This window comes from Globicephala melas, chromosome 1, assembly GCF_963455315.2.
Source record: "Globicephala melas chromosome 1, mGloMel1.2, whole genome shotgun sequence".
NCBI lineage: Eukaryota > Metazoa > Chordata > Mammalia > Artiodactyla > Delphinidae > Globicephala > Globicephala melas.
The window spans coordinates 99,774,914-99,795,236 of NC_083314.1; the positions used below are offsets into that span (position 1 = coordinate 99,774,914).

At 41.8% G+C, this 20,323-nt stretch overlaps 1 protein-coding gene across 3 annotated transcripts in view; it reads right to left on the minus strand.

Annotated features, from left to right (window-relative positions):
• Positions 1–8,753, minus strand: part of CDC14A (cell division cycle 14A) — a 184,284-nt gene extending 175,531 nt beyond the window's left edge. For all 3 annotated transcript variants that reach the window (XM_060302138.2, XM_030868810.3, XM_060302133.2), the window contains exons 1-2: positions 8,233–8,753; positions 7,349–7,439 (exon numbers count right to left, since the gene is read on the minus strand). In XM_060302138.2, the coding sequence (XP_060158121.1) occupies positions 7,349–7,439; positions 8,233–8,281 (140 nt within the window). In that variant the 5' untranslated portion in view covers positions 8,282–8,753. The remainder of the gene's footprint in view (positions 1–7,348; positions 7,440–8,232) is intronic.
• Between the last annotated feature and the right edge of the window lie 11,570 nt (positions 8,754–20,323).

A 20,323-nucleotide genomic window follows, 5' to 3' on the forward strand; every position in this document is an offset into this window, starting at 1 on the left:
TGAGATCAGCTGTCCCACCCACCTCCCCAGATTTTAAACAAGTAAATATCTAAATATCCAGAGCAGACATTGTCTATTTTCTGCTGAAAGATCACAAAACACAAAGACTCCTCGTCCACTTTCATTATAGACCCCCTTTATAGACCACTTTCATTATAGACCCCCCTTTTTTACTTCTCTTCGCCATCCCCAAAATAAAACAAGGCAACAAAAAAGGCAGCTCTTCCATCTGATTTACAGACATGGCCTACTTTAAGGTGTCCCTTTCTCCCAATCACCCAAGTCAGAAACCTTGAACTTAACCTTCAATTCCCCCACCCCCTCATCTGGTCAGTCCCAAATACAGTCACTCCATCCTCTCTAGCCTCTCCCCCACCGGGCCTTTCTGTTCCCATTGCTACAACCATAAACCAGCCTGGCCACAGACAACAGACACCCCACCTCCCAGCCATGGGAGTATCTGTCCTAAGCAGAGCTCTGCTCCGTCTCCCTGTCATTCATAAACCAGCAGAAGTGAGATCCAAACAGCTTTCCATAGGCCAGTCCCCAACCATGTTTCCAGCCTCCCCTGTGACCTCTCTGCACTGCAAGTATTTTGCCTCACCTGACAGAATCTTGCTATTCCCCAACACTGAAATCTTTCTTTCTTTCCTCCTTCTTCACTCACTCATTCATTCAGCTAAAATTTCTTGTACACCATCTCTATGCCAGGCACTGTGCTGGGTATAGGGATACAGTGGTGAGCAAAAATAGGCAGTACTTGTCCTCACGGAGATCATAAAATTTACTCTTTTGCTCTTACACACCCTTCAAAAGCTAGTTCAAATATCATAGCCTTTATATCTCTTCCTTTCTTAGATTTCTAATATGTACATTTACAGCTTTTGTCATATATTGCCTTGCAATGTATTGTTTCCACTTCCTTCTTTATGTATCTGTGTATCCCCAAAGCATTAGCACAGTGCTCTGCACCAAAATCTATCCCATCTAAATGTTAAGTTTTCTCTATTTCCAACCGCTTACAACTTTCTTTTAAATTTTGCTTTTTTCACTTCCCATAAAAATGTGTCGAGTCTTTTTTTCTTTTTCTTTGTTTTTTAAGCACGAAGGTGTATTAAGCTGTGGCTAAGTAAAGGTCATTTAATTTCAGCTTTGGAATGTGTTTATGAACTTACAAATGAGAACATCTGATGTCTTAGGGATCTACTTCAAACACAATAATGAAGCTGCCCTGTGGTGACTTGGCTGACAAAGAACTTGGACGGCAGACAGCTCCTCATTGGACTCTCGTACAGTCTATTCGGATCCCTCTCTCAGGCTGCCCTTTTAAGACTAGCCCTGTCAGTTTTAACCGAGTCCTCAGCACCTCCGTTAAATTTTGCATTTTCACCAGGCTTATCTCAAGCAAACTGAAAGAACCGAGTAACAATTTGTCCTTATGAAGAGCAGAGACTGACTACCCACTGTGAATGCCTAGGAGGTCAAAACAGCACCTATTTAATAAATCAATATCCTGAAAGTAACAGTTGACTCCAGTGGGTCACAGAATTAAGAACTGACCAGTGAATGTATACAGATATGTCTATTTCCTCATCACGTACACAGCATAGTACTCCTGTTTATGTGCACAGGTGTACACATACACAAGCACACGCCTAAAACTCATGCGTTCAAAACAGAGAGTGGAAAAAGTGGCCCTGAACAATACTGGGTTATTTCTGCAAGGTTAGGATGGGAGGAAGGAGAACAGGGGAAGAAAGTAGAAACCTATACCATCTTTTAAAAGCTAAAGAGTTTTCCAAGTTTTTAGGAGAATTCTATACAGAAATCATTACATCTTATGTTACACCAGGTTAAGCAGCAAGAACATTTCACCAGACAGCCTGCAAAAAGTTTTCACAGGCTTATAAAAACTGGGCTTTTGTTCTCATCTCTCCTATTAATATATAATGATAATTAACTCAATTTACTTTCTCTCTCCTTTTTAGGCGGGGCAGTCCACTGAAAGGAGAAAAAGCAAAATTACACCCACAAAAGTGGAGCCGTGGAAAAACATTTTAATTACTATCACACATTCCCAGATACAGCCTGCACACAAATTTGTGCACACAACGTCAGCAGCACATTTACTGCCAAAGCCATCAGCACCCAAGTTAGAAGGGCCACGTGAGCCAGGGAGGGGCAAAGCTGTTCTGCACCCTCCCCCCAACCAGGCTCAGGACAACTGGGAACTTGCTGGAAGCATAAGAGCAAGACTTCAGGGCAAATTTACTAGCTCAATGACCTTAAGCTCTACATAACCCTCTCTGGGCCTCAGTTTCCTTATCTATAAAGTGGTGATAATAATAGCACCTAACTCCTAGGGTTGCTCTGAAGATTGAGTTAATGTGTATAAAGGATATAGAACATCGCCTGTCACAGGACTATAAATATCTGTCTATATCATTGCAATTTATAATGAAAGCTAAGGTACCAAATGATGGCCCTAAGGCTCTTATAAGATCACATATCTGTGTACGTATATATGTGCTTAGATGGCATTCAGCTGTCCGTTAAATAAACCTACTTGTTACACATTAAATTTAAAATAAAAACTGAAAAACCAAAAGTGTTTCTTCCTACCTCTATCTAACCTAAATATCCATTCCCACAAGTATTTCCGGGCAAGAGAAGTTTTTCTGTATTTCTCTCAAAGATGTCCTAGGCTCACATTTCAACTCACACCTATGCTACAGGCTACATAAAAGAAATCATTCTTCTATAAATTACTTATCCAAAAATTCCCGGTTGTATTAATATCAGGCTGCTTTAATAAAGTTTAAATGAAAATTGAACATTTTAAAGTATTTAAATCTTCAAGTTAGCTAATTAGTCCTCATTAGAGGCTGCTCATTCTTCCATGCTAAAACACTTGGTGAAATCCTTTGAATCGTTTCAGAAACTGCTTAATATTCAGTCCCCAGAGTATGACCATGAAGGGTTCTCTCCTGCATTTTCAATACCTTTCCTTTGCAAACACAAGGAGAGAAGAAATGAAAATGGACAAGACCTCTACACTCTCCTTTATAGCAAACTGGCTTTCTATGCATAAACATCCAACCCTACACCCATCACCATTAAGAGGGGCACACAAAGGTTATAATAATTAAAATATTTGATTTTGCTAACTTTTGAGCCAAAAAAAATTTGAGCCAAGTTATAAAAAGTAAGCCTCTCTTTAGATTACACGGCCCAATTCCAAAACCAAAGAACTAGCCTTTCTGGAGGGTTGTACATTATTTGCAGCTTAATCACATACAGACAAATCTTTGAAAGGCTCCCTTTTTATGGGGCTACTTTTTTCCCACGAGTGTGTTAGTCTATACGCTGATGTTAATTCTGATCTGTGAAATCATAAACCAAGGACAAATGTATGTTTATTATCAACCACATTTTACTAAAACTGCTCAGGCCTTTATATCAATGTGATAAATTCTGTTTAAAAATCAAGGAGAGGGCTTCCCCGGTGGCGCAGTGGTTGGGAGTCCGCCTGCTGATGCAGGGGACACAGGTTCGTGCCCCGGTCCGGGAAGAACCCACATGCCGCGGAGTAGCTAGGCCCGTGAGCCACGGCCGCTGAACCTGCGCGTCCGGAGCCTGTGCTCCGCAACGGGAGAGGCCACAAGAGTGAGACGCCCGCGTACCGCAAAAAAAAAAAAAAAAAAAATCAAGGAGAAAATTCATACTTTCATTTCTAATAAACAGCCTGACCTCATAAGGCCACTTTGTTAAATTTTCTCCACCAGCTTCTCAGAAGGTTGCCATTTCAATCATAATGCACTAATGTCTCTCCATAGCTAAATAAACATCTGCACAAAACACAGCTGTGTCCAGAATGCCCACAGCCTAATATTTAAAGAGTCTACTTCCTGATTCAAAAATAATAGTTGCATTTCCAGGGTGATAATTTAGTCAGAAAGGCAGTATTTCACTTATACATTCAGCAAATAACTACACAGATACAGGGCTGTACAAGGCCCTGTGTGATTATGCATACTAATATTCCCCTTTCCTTAGAGACATGTACAATCTGATATGATAGTCAAGGTTTTCCTCACCATAAGCCGTCTTCCATAGAAGAACCCAGATATTACTCATCCTTCAGGGGCTTTACAGTCTCTCTCATTCAATACCTCCCTGAAGTGGAGCTGAAGAGATGGATTGCACCACTTCTGTCCCTCTCCCCTTTCTTCTCTCTCCTTCGGCATTTGTCCACCTCTTTGGCTGCTTATTTCCACCTCTTTCCCTTGCTCCTCTCATCCTGGTCATGCCTATGAAATACAGGCCTTGATATTTTTTCTTTCTTCCCAGAAATCACATCATTCTCAAGGCTTTATCATCTCTTTGTGGAAAATTCCCAAATTTAAGGACTTCAAATTTATGTGATATCCAACACTGACGTGCACATCCCTTAAATTCCTTAATTCCAACCTGACCAACACGGAATGCCTGATCTCCCCACTAAAGCCAATTCTTCTGCCCTACTTCTTATTTCAGTCAATGGTCCCAGCAGGTTCACCATGACCCAGGCTGTCTTAAAGACTTCTTTGACCCCTCTTTTTCCTCAGCACCCCACCAACCCACCCACCTGATGTGTTCCCAAGTCACATGGGTTCAGAGCCCTTCTTCCCACCACCATTGCCACCAGTCCTAATCTAGACACTTATTTCTCCCCACTGAACATTTCAGAATTTTTCTAGGTGGGCTCTACCTCCTCTCTAATCCATCTTAAGTGATGATAGCATCATATTAATTTTTTTAGAGAGGATATATGTACTCTGGAACCAGAGGGCTTGGTTTTAAATTCCAGGTCTGCTACTTCTTACTTCTGTGACCTTGGGCAAGTTACCTAACCTCTCTGTACCTTACTCTCATCGTTTGCACACTAAGGATGGTAATAGTAGCTGCCTCAAAACTGTTGTGAACATAAAATAAATTAATAGTTATGGGGCACCTAGAATAGCATCTGGCATGCATTTAAATGCTCAATAAATGTTTGCCATTATTTGCAGTTAGCATAGGTCCAGTCATACCCTGGACTGCCCCCAGATCCTCAAGAGAGTCCCATGGCATACCATGCTGCATTCAATCTGCCCAGCTGACCTTTCAGCTTCCTATCACACAGCCCCACTTGAACCTGTACACACACCAGGCAAATCAGAGGTCTTACTATTCCCTGAACACACGCCAGAGCCTCCCTCCTCATCCTCACTGTTCCCACTTTTGGGATCTCTCATCTCATATCTCTGTCCATCCTTCAAGCCAGTCTTAACTCCTTCATGAAGCCTTTTCTGAACCCCTCAACCAGAAGTGCTCCCCAATGCCCATGAATTCCCCCCAGCACAGGGGTTATGTTACTCTATGGCAGTCATCTTTTCTCGCCGTCTCACTGCAGTCCTGTCTTTCTCCCTGCAGGTTTGGAGCTCCTTGAAGGTAACATATGCATCCATCATCCGTGTATTCACTACATCCTCTAGCCCTGTGAAATATGTTGAGGTGACAAAAAAATGGAGGTGTGGGTGATCAGAACCATAGCCACTACTGTGGCATAGTAGTTAGGCACCTCAAATAAAAAGACATACACACTCTGCCCAGACTGGAGTCCTCATCATAGTTTTGAATGACATCAAAACTCACAATATAAATTGGATGGTCTCTCCAGCAAGTCTTTCTTTACAGGACACCAGAAATACAGTAGAATCAATATAAGAAGAATGTGGTTTGTAGCCCTATCCTAAAATACTAACATTAAAATCACACAAAAAATTTTCCTCATATATTAATAGTAGAATCAAAAAACCACTGAGTACTGACTGTGTTTAGTTGACTAAATGTAATTTTCTGCTAGATCTACCATCTAGCAATCCCAAGAGAAGCAACTTAGACCTCAAGGCCTGGAGCTTGTTCAGTGACATATTAACTTCTGGCACATCACTGAAGAATTAAACATAATGGCATATACACAGTCCCTACCCTCGGACTCATGAGAGGTCCCCAAACCCTACACCCAGAAAAAGAGGGCGACAACAATGCACATTCCCAACAATAGAATGAACACTCCATAAACACTGCTGGCAGTGACATCATCCAGGTACCAGAGGTCAGAGAGCAGGCAGTGCAGTACTCCATGCTATCGAGGAGCAGAGCTGTAATCTGACACCAGGGATTTAGAGCTCTTTGCCCAGCAACTCTGGGCATTCAGGAGCCGCAGCAAAGGGCTCTTTCATTCCCACTTTCACTTCAGCCATTCAAGGAGCATCCTGCTCCCAGCACCACTGAGAGAAATGTCCCGAAGACATCAGTTTCAAGAATCCCTATGATTAAGTGAAATTAAAGAATGTTTTCCCTCAAATAAAAGATATGCTCTTGAAGTCTGAGAATACTCTCACTCTTCCAATACCTGGTGGTACCCACAAATCCTTTGGCAGAACTGCCAAAATCCCTCTTAACATGACAAGTCCTAGGAAGCTTACTAAGTAACTATGGTTCATTTAACTATGTTCATTTAATTGCACGTTTGGTTAAGAAAACAAGGAAGTAAAATTAAATGTTTGTTAGAATATGCTGGACAACTCTGAAACACTAGCTCTTTTAATAAAAGGACATAATTATGTCAACTCAGCCTTCTTATTCCTTATTATATGTTGCTTTTATTAAGTAGAGATTTATCTCTCTTTAAGTTTTTACTATACTATACGATATCTTTTTCCTGTAGATCAATGGTCTTTCACAGAAAACAGTTCCCTACTTGTATCTTACACTCTCAAATCCTAATCCCACAGAGGCAGAGTAAACAAAGAATGTAAATTAGCACTCCTATACCACTTCCTCAAAGGCAAAAATAATAATACTGTGAAGCTTGGGGCACCCAAATAAAATAACTCAATAATTTACCACACAGATAAACTCAGTACACACACTGCCCTGTACTCTGTAGGTGCTCCAATAAATACTCCATGAACTGATTCACAGGCCTGCTACAGAATCTGGCAAGGACAGAGGGTGCGTCTCCCTGGTCCTGCTCTGGGGAGTGTTAGGAATCTACGGTTGCAGTTTATTGCGGTGGTAGGAAGAACTAATATAGATAGAGGTCTAAAAGAAATGAGGTGACGATAGGTTCAAATTATGTTAACTTTCCCTGCACCTCTCCCCAAGCATCTGAGCCTAAAGAAATTGGATTTGTTGCTTGCACCACAGGGGGAAGGTGAATAAAACTGCCATAAAGGTGCACTGCATTTCCTCACCAAAGAGCCAACACACTAAATGGTTGAGAAAAAAAAGAAAAAAAGAAAGAAAGAAAGAAACTTACTTTTCATAGACCAGCTCCTCATCGATGGAGAAATAGTGGGTATTTACTGTGCTTTTTGGTCTATTCCTTAAAGTAGCAAAATATAACCGATCTGAAAGACAAGTTTAAAAGACAGGAGAAAACATATGAGAAGTAGGGAAGCTGGGGGCAGGGGGGGTTGCTAATGCAACAAGATCAAAATAACAACCGCCACCCATTATTTAAAGACCCCATTAACACATGGAATTCTTGCAGAGCCCTGATCTCTCCCACAAAGCGACAGAGATCCAAGAGCATACCAGTTAGAGAAGCGAGAAGAGGGCCCGACTGAGAACTCAGCGGTGGGCAGAGCTCCCATATCCCCCTTGTTCAGGCCAGCGGGAGCAGGTAGAAGCTGAGGGTACCCGTAGCACTGGAGATGCAAGTTTGGTTCAGAAATGTCCAGACCTCAGCAGCTGCGGAAGGGGAAGGGAGAGGCCAGAGGCGAGCCTCTCCCCTGCAGCTCCGGAGACTTCAAGAAGAGGAAGGGAGGAGAGACGGGGTTTGTGTCTGGAGATGTCCCGAAAACCGAGTCCAGCAGTAGAAGGATAAAGGCAACCGAAAGGATCCGCACGAGCCGCTGCATGCAGGAGCCCGGGAGAGGCCGGCGCCGTCCCATTATCGGGCGGGGAGGCCTTCCGAGCGCGCTGCAGAGGGAACGAGGGACGCAAGAAAGACAGAGAAGCCGGAAGCAGGGGGTCCTCGGGGAGAGGATAGCACCGAGAGGGGACGAGAGCCCGCGCAGCGACCGCAATACGCTGGGGGCCCAGGAAGAAGCCGGAGACAGTGGTTGGGACGTTGGGGCGAGAAGTGAAAAGAGTTGGGGGCGACGGAGGGTTGGAGGATGCGGGGCGGCTGCTCCTCACCTTTCATGAACTCGCAAGCCCCGATTAGTTCCCCTGACTCCGCTGCCATCTTAAGCGAGATACGCACGGGGGAGGGCTGGGTCCTGGCCAGCTGAGGTCACCCGCCCCCGGGGGCTTCCCCACTGCCCAGGAGCCGGGAAGCTTGCTGTCCCGAACACCAAGCCCGCCCGAGAGAGGCAGCAGGCGCCGAGGGCGGAGGCGGCTGGGGGGTCAGCGCGCAGGGCGCCCCGGGGACATTCCGTGGGGAACCCGAGCACCCTCCGAGCGGGGCGCACACGCCCCGGTCTGTGGCCACTCCGCTTCGGACCCGGCTGCTGCCGCTGCTCCGCCGCCGCCGCCGCGCCTGGGAAACGCAGACCAGCTCTCACGGCCGGGCAAAGTCTTCCCCCGGCTCCCAAAGGGATCATGGAGGAGGAGACTTCTGGCCCCGCTCGCGCCCGTGGCTACTCGTGCGGCAGCGGGCAGGACTCTGGTGCCCGCCGGCTGGCAGCAGCTGCTCCGGCTCCTCCTTCGCCACCTTCTTTCAGCAGCAACTCTTCCTCCTCCTCCTGCCCCTGGGTCCGCCCCCAGACCTTCTTCCCCGCCCTCCTTCAGCCCCTCCACTTTCACGGCTCCGCGGCCATCCCTTAAAGGGACAGCGCCGCTCCTTTCTCCGCGCCCGCACCGCGCCCCAGTTACCAAGCGCCCCGCGGATCACTAAGAGCCGGTTGCTAAGGCTTTGTTGTCGTCCACCAATTGCTGTACAGGAAACGCGGTCCCGGGCCCTGAGGAGCCGGGCGGGGCCTCCAGACCAGAAAGTTATGAATGAAACGGTGGAGTTGGGAGTGGTCCCGGAGGGCACTGAAGCGGCTTCGCAGGCAAGAATGAGCCCGCGCCCCTCCGTTTTCTGCACGCACTTAGTCTTCTTCCTATTCCAGATTTTTCGTCTGTCTCTCTCATTCTCTACCTCTCTCTCCCCACTCACCCTTGTTCTTCTAAACTCTTGCATGCGCGCGTGGACACACACACACACACACACACACACACTCTTAAAGCTCTCACAACTCCGTGCCCCACCTTACCTATAGCTAATCTTTCAACCAACCCCCATCCTCACCACTGACAGACCTCTATCTTTACTAAAAAAAAGAAGCCCTACCTCCTAGCTCAGAAGAACACCTACTGGTTTCCTCTACACATATTGGACTCTGAATTAACTTGTGCTTTGTTCTCACTGGGTAAAAGGTTCCCAGCCGGTTCCCCACGTCCTCTCATTTGGGTCGCCGCTGTGGGCGCAAAATCATCACAAATACCTAACCTTTATGTGGCTCTGGTCCTGGAGGGGGGCGGGGCGGAGGAGCGAGGCCGGCCGGGGGGCAGGGGAGGGAATAGGGGAGAGGGAAGAGGGCCACTTGTCCACGGGGAAAATTATCACAAAAGAATATCTTTACACAGTCTTAGCTGAAGCGCTGCAGAGAGTGGCTCATCTCAAAGAAGCCCTTGACTTGTTTCTGTGAGGCTTCTCGTACAGCTCGAACAACTTTAAAGCAGGGTGTCCTACCGGTGTGCCTAATTAGAGAGCAGTCCCTTCCATATGAAAATGGCGCTACAGACCCATCACCGGAAGAGCATGCGCTCTGAGTGGTTTCTCCAGAAACAGACAGGGATTTGTGCCAGCCTTCGGTTTCGCAGTCGTTTGTTTACCTCTTGGAGAAAGGGGGCGCGCAAGAGAAAGAGTCCACTGACTTTGAAGGACCGCTCTGAGGTCAGCAAGTAAAGCTCAATCTCTTGGTCTCAACCCATTAGCTTTGCTGGCTCTCCAAAAAGCTAAAGAGCCCACAGAAAAATGATAAACGAATATTACTTAGATATTCAGAAAAAATATTCTGAACATATCAGTAATTCTAATAGAACATGCCCTTGCAAGACAGTTAAAAGAAAACCTATCCTAACATCCAAATCTTTAAACTCTAAGGTAAGAACCATATAAATTTAAAGCTGGAAGAATCACTAAAGACGACCTCCTACCATCCCCTAATCTTCCCACGAGGAAAGACTATCTCAAAAGAGTTTTTAAAACCGTAAAAGTCCTGAAAATATGAGTTGTCATGAGTGTTCCTCTCTGCTGAGGTGCAGTCCATGTTTTCCAGGCCCCTGGCCGTGGCTATGGAATTCTAAAGAATGAAGTATCTCTAAATGTATTGTCCACACTCAACAATTCTTCGAATTTTTTCTGATATTTACTCCCACAAATCGTGTGTCAACAATCATGTTAGCCAATTCATATTATTTTGTTGAAAAGTTCCAACTGAGACTTTATATGTGACAGTTATGGAAAAGCAAAGTGTATGAATGTCTCAGTAAACTTACCCACTTTGTTTAAAAAAGCTAATTCAATGATGGCAATCTATTTCCAAATTTTATGATGTGAAATTCGTGTAGAACCTAAATTCTCTTAACAAATTTCCTAACAACTTTTCATCCAAGTGTTGTATTAGAAAAACTGCTTTAGAAAAAGAAGCCCAGGTTCTCATTCAACGCATAAACTTTTAATTTTACTAAGTAAATAGACTAATGAAAAGAACTCTAAATCTATACGTTCAGGGAAGTCAGATTGAATTAAACACCTCTTGTTATTTTCTGAAATGAATTTACTAAAACATTTTCTTTCATATAATTCTCCTGCTTAGAAATTTTGGTCATGAGGAATGAATTATGACCTGAACAAACAGAAGTCCTTAAAATTAAGAACTCAAAATGAAAAAGTTTATTTTTCCTTAGCATATTTACAGTATGAGTATTACAATGAAATTTTTGAAGTTGTTAAGACTTTATAATGTTTTTTTGAAGCTCAATGAAAGGAAAATAAGTGATTGTCAGTATAATCAAATCTCTCTAAACCAAAATCTGCACAACCTAAATGGTATAAAAAAAATCCTACAAGAAAAATTATGAACAAGATAGTGCGCATACAGCACACATACATGTCAAGGTTCTAATGAGATCATAAAATACTATATTGTCTCAATTATCATGAGGTCAGAGTTCTTATTGGTTGTAGTTTCATAATAAAGGCATGACTTCACAGTCTATGGAAGAAGATATGGAAAAAACTTTCCAATCACTCAGAATAAATGTTAGGAACTGACTTTTATCTTAAACAACAATAAAGAATGGTGTTGCACACATAAAGAAAATACTAGGAGAATAAAGATTTCACTCAACTGCAGAAAGGGAAGGTAATGTTATACAGAGAAATTTAGTTAAGTATAGGGCTTCCCTGGTGGTGCAGGGGTTAAGAATTCGCCTGCCAACGCAGGGGACACGGGTTGGAGCCCTGGTCCGGGAAGATCCCACATGCCGCGGAGCAACTAAACCCGTGAGCCACAACTACTGAGCCTGTGCTCTAGAGCCTGCGAGTCACAACTACTGAAGCCTCCTCCCCTAGAGCCTGTGCTCCGCAGCAAGAGAAAATACCGCAATGAGAATCCTGCACACCGCAACGAAGAGTAACCCCCGCTCACCGCAACTAGAGAAAGCCCGTGCGCAGCAACGAAGACCCAACGGAGCCTAAATTAAATACATTTTTTTTAAAAAAAAGAAATTTAGTAAGTATAGAAGTGTCTCAAGTTTGAAAATGACAACATTTATTCTAACTCTGCAAACGTAGCTTGAATCCTGCCTCCAGTGCCCTGAGGGTCGTCTGCAGCCTATGCTCATGCACCTGGAGAGCTAGAAAACTCACTGCTAGAGGCAGCTCTAAAATATGTTGTCACCCTCTCGTTCTAATTCTGCTCCTTAAGGCTGTGCTGAACTCCCTTAGTTACTCTTGCATGTGACAACTCTTCAAAAATACAAAGGCAGCTCCCTTGGGCCACTTCTTCCCCCTTGGTATTTCCCAGATTAAAATCTCCATTTTCTTCAACCTTTTCTTAAATTACATGGCTTCAAGCCCTGCTGTCCAGTCACTCTCTTTTCCAATTTGTCTGCATCCCTCATAGTGTGTCCCAGAACTGAATGCAGGCCTGTGGTGACCTGGTGTGACTAGTTCTGAGATCAGAAAAAAAAAGCACTGATGAAAATTCAGATGGGAACAAAAGCACTGAAAAACATAAAAGAACTAAGTTTTATTATTTAGTTGCAAAAAAGGAAATATTCTCTCGTTGGAAGAGGGGGGAAAAAGTTGCTCAGGATAGTCAAAGGCCTGACAGCTGTGATATTTACATATTCTATTCTTTTAAAATTATTTTCATTTCTCAGAATATCTGATTTTAACATGCGCTTTTAGTTGTTTGTTCAGTCATGATTATGTTATCTAAGCAAATAAAAGGGAATATATAATACATACTTTGAATTCTTTCTAAAAATCAATTTTCAGTTTAACTATGAACCAAGGGGCTGTAGAAACCTACACTGCTGAGTAATTTGAAATTCAAAGTAATTTGAATTGTTTAAATATTTTGATAAATTGCTTATATAATGCCAAAAATAATTTAAAGCAGCTTTTAGTAAAATATATATGCCAAAAAAGTCATTACAAGCCTGTCCCAATCTGATGAGAATGTATACAAAAGTGAATAATGGCAGAAAACAATTGAGGTTTATTATTACAGAATATTATTATATTATTATATATTTTATATTATTATATATTATATTATATATTAATATATATTACATTGTATATTATTATTATAGAGTATTATTATTATGGAGTATTATAATAGTATTTTTTAAATGATCATTCTTTAGTTTTCTTTTACAATTACAGATACAGGGCTTCCCTGGTGGAGCCATGGTTGGGGGTCTGCCTGCCGATGCAGGGGGCGCGGGTTCGTGCCCCGGTCCGGGAGGATCCCGCGTGCTGCGGAGCGGCTGGACCCGTGGGCCATGGCCGCTGGGCCTGCGCGTCCGGAGCCTGTGCTCTGCAACGGGAGAGGCCACAGCAGTGGGAGGCCCGCGTACCACAAAAAAAAAAAAAAAAAGATTCAAATCCAGAATGAGAATTCTGCCCTTGCTTTTCAGCTCATCTACTCTGCACTCATCCTGTTTGTAAAAACAACCTTCCCAGGACATTATTGTTCTCCCCTGTTCCTGTCAGTATCTGATTCAGGAAGCTTCCTTGAAAAATGGGGAAGAATGGGGTTTTCTACTTTATTATCATCACTGCCAAATATGTTATACATGGATTGTTGAAAATCTGAGTGCAATAAAAGGAATAGTAACCCCCTCCAGCAAAAAAAAGTCATTACAGTACAAAAAGAAAACCAAAAATTTGTATACAACATGACTGGCCACAGATGCTAAGATCTTGGCCTGACCCAGCCATATTCTGCATCACACTAATTCTGTTTAAGGATTTCAAGCCAGAATCAAAGACAGTAAAAACCAGAAAGGACCTGGAAGATCAGTTAGGTCCAGTTTTCACAAAGACTCCATGGAGTCTAAGGTAGCAAGAGATCCCACATGGGGTTGGGGATGGAGAGGGAAAGATGAGCAGGCAGGGCTTTTACAAAATATTTCATTTGTAAAAGAGTATGTGTCAAAACAGAGGAAAGAAAAGAGAAGAAACTGAGGTCCACAGTTGGTAATCAATTTTCCAAAGTTATGTAGCTTATTGGTGGTAGACTCAAGACCAGTATTCATTATTTTCTCTAATACCAGCAATCTTTTCTCAGTTTTCCTCTAACTTAGCTTATCGAACATTGTTTAGTTCATAGGTTCTGAAACTTTTGAGATGATAAAGTATCAAGCAATATAATGTATATTAATAATTTCTTCAAAATTTTAGAGAAAATGATTTAAACTCAGAATGAAAAAATAAAAGACGCTTCATTATCTGCCACTGCTATTATTGTCATGTGGCTTCTATAAAAATCTGAATTATCTTTCCACTCCTGTGATTTATTAATAGTATACCAGCGTTCTACAGAACATAGCTTAAGAAATACTGTTTTAGTGAACATTAAAAAAAATAATTTGATAATCATCTCATCCTTGACTAGTGCAGCCAGGAAAGAATGATGTAGTTTTAGAAAGTAAAAGAAAGTTCCATGGGCAGGTCAGTATACATACAATTGCTCAATTTATTAACCGCTTTGCTACATTTTTCAAATAGGCTAAAATGCGGTTTTTAAATTTACATAGTTTATCCATCTGCATTTGTCTGTCATTTCTATAGTAAGTCAGAAAGAGAAAGACAAATACCGTATGCTAACACATATATATGGAATCTAAAAACAACAACAAAAAATGGTTCTGAAGAACCTAGGGGCAGGACAGGAATAAAGACATAGACATAGAGAATGGACTGGAGGACATGGGGAGGGGGAAGGGTAAGTTGGGACGAAGTGAGAGAGTGGCATGGACATATATACACTACCAAATGTAAAACAGATAGCTAGTGGGAAGCAGCCGCATAGCACAGGGAGATCAGCTCAGTGCTTTGTGACCACATAGAGGGGTGGGGTAGGGAGGGTGGGAGGGAGACGCAAGAGGGAGGAGATACGGGAAAATATGTATATGTATAGCTGATTCACTTTGTTATGCAGCAGAAACTAACACACCATCGTAAAGCAATTATACTTCAATAAAGATGTTAAAAACAAACAAAAAACACAAGCAAAATATACACTCACAGAGAAGCTCTTTTTATCAACTGAAGACAATTCCACAGGATAAAAGTTAATGTTGTCTTTCATTTCTGATTGCCTGAAGCATGGTACTGTCCCTACAATGTGACTGGGGCCAACGACCTCATTCAGCCATCCTCCATGGATTCCTAAATTCCCCTGCTCTGGCTCACGTTCTTTCAAGCGTTCTGTTCCAGAAGCCTAGAACACATATGTTGTTCCCTCCGGTTCCCATGGTGACCCTTGGTGCCCCTTTGGAATCCCAGGTTTTCTGGTACCTACCCCTGTGCAGAAACTCCAGGAGAAAATAATTTCAACAAACTAATGGGAGATCCTTGGTTTTCATTTTTCCAATCATAAAATGCTATACAATTACTGAACAGACTCCTGGTGGTTGTTCTTGCTGCTGTTGCTGTTATTAACACCTATAGTTGTATTGGTTCCAACGGGAAAAACACAATATCTTCTGTGTACCAAGCTTTCCTGCATGAAGATTCTATGTTATTCTTCAGGTTCTATCTAAAATATAATTTGGACTTGTTAGTGTAGGATAATAACGATATGAATAATGTGCACACAAACAAAAATAATTTCTGCTTATCCTAAAATATATTATTTATCTTCATAACCATGTTTTATTTCCCATAATATCAAACATATATTTTCTTTTTATATTTATGCATTCATTCATTCAGCAAATATCTGCTGTTTACTATTTGTCTGGCACTGTACTAGGTGCTAGAATAACAATCAAGAACAAGGCAGATTGTTTTCTTAAGGAATTTACATTCTATAATGTGATATAGATAAGGAAGCAGTCTCCATAAGCAAGAGACATATGATAGTCTGGAATAAGTACAGAGCATTAGGAAGCTTTTGTGGAAAACATTAGCGCTGAGAAGTGAGGAAAGCGTTCCCTGCAGAATCCTAGACTTGAGTTTGAACAGGCATTAGCCAGGTGGAGGTAGCCAGATTGAGAAGGGAGCAAAGTAGCAGGGGAGGTGGGAAGGAGGAAGACGCAAGGAGAGAGTCCCAGGCTGAGAAAACACGATGTACACTGGCTGGGAAACAATCATGAGAAAGGCTAATTCAGGGATCTGAAATAGTTCCATTTGGCTCCAGCACAGAGTGTGAAGTGGGAGGAGAGGGGAAAGGATCTTGGTAAGAAAGGTTAAAAATGTGGACATTATCCAGAGGGCAATAGGTCACCAAAATGAAATATATTAAATAGAAAAAGCCTAGTCAGGTAGGGATTTAAAAATTGCTGGAAATAGTCTACAAAGGAGTTACGCTAATTGTAAATAGATTGGAGCTTACCCCATTAATCCCTAAAGAAGCAGAATTATAATAAGAATATAGACTAAGCTCCACTTAATAGGCTCTTTCATTCTCTCCTTTTCCTCTCACTATTAAAAAGACAAAGTCAGGCTTCCCTGGTGGCTCAGTGGTTGAAAGTCCACCTGCCAATGCAGGGGACACGGGTTCGTGCCCCGGTCCAGGAAGATCCCACATGCCGCGGAGCGGCTGGGCCCATGAGCCATGGCCACTGAGCCTGCGCGTCCAGAGCCTGTGCTCCGCAACGGGAGAGTCCACAACAGTGAGAGGCCCACGTACCGCAAAAAAAACCCAAAAAAACACTCCAGAAAATAGGCATAGAGGCAAATTACCTCAACATAATAAAGGCCATATATGACAAACACACAGCCAACATCGTTCTCAATGGTGAAAAACTGAAAGCATTTCCTGTAAGATCAGGAATAAAACAAGGTTGTCCACTCTCACCACTATTATTCAACATAGTTTTGGAAGTTTTAGCCACAGCAATCAGAGAAGAAGAAGAAACAAAAGGAATCCAAATCGGAAAAGAAGAAGTAAAGCCATTACTCTTTGCAGAAGACATGATACTCTACATAGAGAATCCTAAAGATGCTACCAGAAAACTACTAGAGCTAATCAATGAATTTGGTAAAGTAGCAGGATACAAAATTAATGCACAGAAATCTCTTGCATTCCTATACACTAATGATGAAAAATCTGAAAGAGAAATTAAGGAAACACTCCCATTTACCATTCCAACAAAAAGGATAAAATACCTAGAAATAAACCTACCTAAGGAGACAAACGACCTGTATACAGAAAACTTTAAGACACTGATGAAAGAAATGAAGGATGATACAAACAGGTGGAGAGATATACCATGTGCTTGGATTAGAAGAATCAACATTGTGAAAATGACTCTACTACCCAAAGCAATCTACAGGTTCAGTGCAATCCCTATCAAACTACCAATGGCATTTTTCACAGAACAAGAACAAAAATTTTCACAGTCTGTATGGAAACACAAAAGACCCCAAATAACCAAAGCAATCTTAAGAAAGAAAAACGGAGCTGGAGGAATCAGGCTCTCAGACTTCAGACTATACTACAAAGCTACAGTAATCAAGACAGTATGGTACTGGCACAAAAAGAGACATATAGATCAATGGAACAGGATAGAAATCGCAGAGATAAACCTGTGCACCTATGGTCAACTTATTTTTGATAAAGGAGGCAAGAATATACAATGGAGAAAAGAAAGTCTCTTCAATAAGTGATGCTGAGAAAACTGGACAGCTACATGTAAAAGAATGAAATTAGAACACTCCCTAACACCATACACAAAAATAAACTCAAAATGGATTAGAGACCATAATGTAAGACTGGACACTATAAAACTCTTATAGGGAAACATAGAATACTCCATGACATAAATCACAGTAAGATCCTTTTTGACCCACCTCTTAGAGAAATGGAAATAAAAACAAAAATAAACAAATGGGACCTAATGAAACTTAAAAGCTTTTGCACAGCAAAGGGGAACATAAACAAGACGAAAAGACAACCCTCAGAATGGGAGAAAATATTTGCAAATGAAGCAACTGACAAAGGATTAATCTCCAAAATATACAAGCAGCTCAATATCAAAAAAAAAAAAAAAACCCAATCCAAAAATGGGCAGAAGACCTAAATAGACATCTCTCCAAAGAAGATATACAGATTGACAACAAATACATGAAAGGATGCTCAACATCACTAATCATTTGAGAAATGCAAATCAAACTACAATGAGGTATCACCTCACACCAGTCAGAATGGGCATCATCAGAAAATCTACAAGCAACAAGTAGTGGAGAGGGTGTGGAGAAAAGGGAACCCTCTTGCACTGTTGGTGGGAATGTAAATTGATACAGCCACTATGGAGAACAGTATGGAGGTTCCTTAAAAGACTAAAAATAGCAATCCCACTACTGGGCATAAGCCCAGAGAAAAACATAATTCAAAAAGACACATGCACCCCAATGTTCATTGCAGCACTATTTACAATAGCCAGGTCATGGAAGCAACCTAAATGCCCATCAACAGACGAATGGATAAAGAAGATGTGGTATACATATACAATGGAATATTACTCAGCCATAAAAAGGAACAAAATTGGGTCTTTTGTAGAGACGTGGATGGACCTAGAGACTGTCATACAGAGTGAAGTAAGTCAGAAAGAGAAAAACAAGTATTGTATATTAACGCATACATGTGGAATCTAGAAAAATGGTAGAGATGAACCGGTTTACAAGGCAGAAATAGAGACTCAGATTTGGAGAACAAACGTATGGACACCAAGGGGGGAAAGCAGTGGCAGGGGTGGTGGTGGCGGGATGAACTGGGAGATTGGCATTGACATGTATACACTAATATGTATAAAATAGATAACTAATAAGAGCCTGATGTATAAAAAGTAAGTTAATTAAATTTTTTAACAAAGATGAAACCAGTTTGTTTCCTTAGAATAGTGCACAGCACACAGTAAACATTCATACACATATTTTTCAAACAAAAATGGTCTCCAAGAAAGAGTATATGAAATCAACTATACCCCAATATAAAATAAAACTTAAATTTAAAAAGAAAGAAAGAGTGTATGGAACAAAAGTTGAAGAAAACCAGAATTAGCCATGAGGAATATTAACACTTTAAGGTGTGGGTAAAGAAATAGGTACTCTTGAAAGAAAATGAGAAAAAACTTCAATAGTTTTTTTTTCCTCCAAAGACATCAAAACTGAGACATTGAGACATAGAGGTAATAAGAGAATTGGGGCTTAACTCCTCCTGCCAGATTCTCTACAACTTTAACAGGCAGGCTCTCAGATGGTTTTAGAAGTATAACGTTTACAGGTTCCACAAGAGAGAAGGAAAGTCTTTAGCTACATTGAACGGGAAGTGTCTAGTATCCTTTTTCCAGTTATAAAGAAGCCTCACATTTTAAAAGCTTTTGAGTGTGCTGTATTAGGGAAAAGCACAGGCTCTCAAGAGGAATAAAGCTACTCTGACCATAAAATAATGTCTTTCACAGATTCTAGGTTGAATAATTAACATTCATAAAGTGTTCCAAAAGGAAAATCACTTAAGACCACTGAGTATTATTGTCTAATTAATAGTTTCCTAGACTTTACGTGATTAGATACCACAGATACAAAATTAATTCACCTGGCATGAAATCAGACTTTTACTCTCATCCCCATATCCGGCAATGCTCATAGTGTGGTAATGCCTTTAAAATGCAGGAAATGTACCTTTTAAAAATGGTTTTTGATAGTTCTGTACTATTTCTACTCACAGTACTTCTGACACCAAATATGTGGGGTTTCTTCACACCAAGCAATTCTCCAATTCTCTGTGGACGTTAACTAGGTGTTCTACAATTCAATTCAATTCTGACACTGTCTACCTAGAGATAGCACAAACCCCATAGCTTTGTCCCACAAGACTGCCCCTACATCAGATGCCTGTCACAAGTCCCAGGTTGCCACCTGTATTTCTGACCAACCAGCTACAAATCAGGGATTCCCATGACTCCCTCCTCAGGTTCAATAATTTGCTAGAATAGCTCACAAGACTAAGGAAAATATTTTATTTACTAACACAAGTTTATTACAAAGGATACAAATCAGGAAAAGCCAAATGGAAGAGATGCCTAAGGCAACGTCTGGGGGAGAGAGGGGCTCAGAGCGTCCACGTCCTTCCTCTCTGGGCATGTCACCCTCCCAGCACCTTGATGTGTTCACCAACTCTGAAGCTCTCCAAATCCTTTCTTTTAATCGTTGGCCATTAGGGAACTCAGTCTCAAGCCTCTCTCCCCTTCTCGGCTGTCTGGGAGTGAGGCTGAAAGTTCCAACCTTCTAATTACAAGGTTTGTTCCTCTGGTAACCAACACCTATGCCCTCCAGGAGGTAACTGTGGGCCCACCAGGCGTCACCTCATTAGCATAAACTCAGGTAAGATTTGTTGCAAATAACAGAAGATGCTCCTCTCACCCCTTCCACTCAGGAAATTCCAAGGGTTTTAGAAGCTCTGTGTCAGGAACAGAAAAAGACCAAATATAGATTTCTTATCACAGGTGGAAAAAGAAAAGCCTAGGGATTATTTGGGACAGGAGGCTTTCCCAA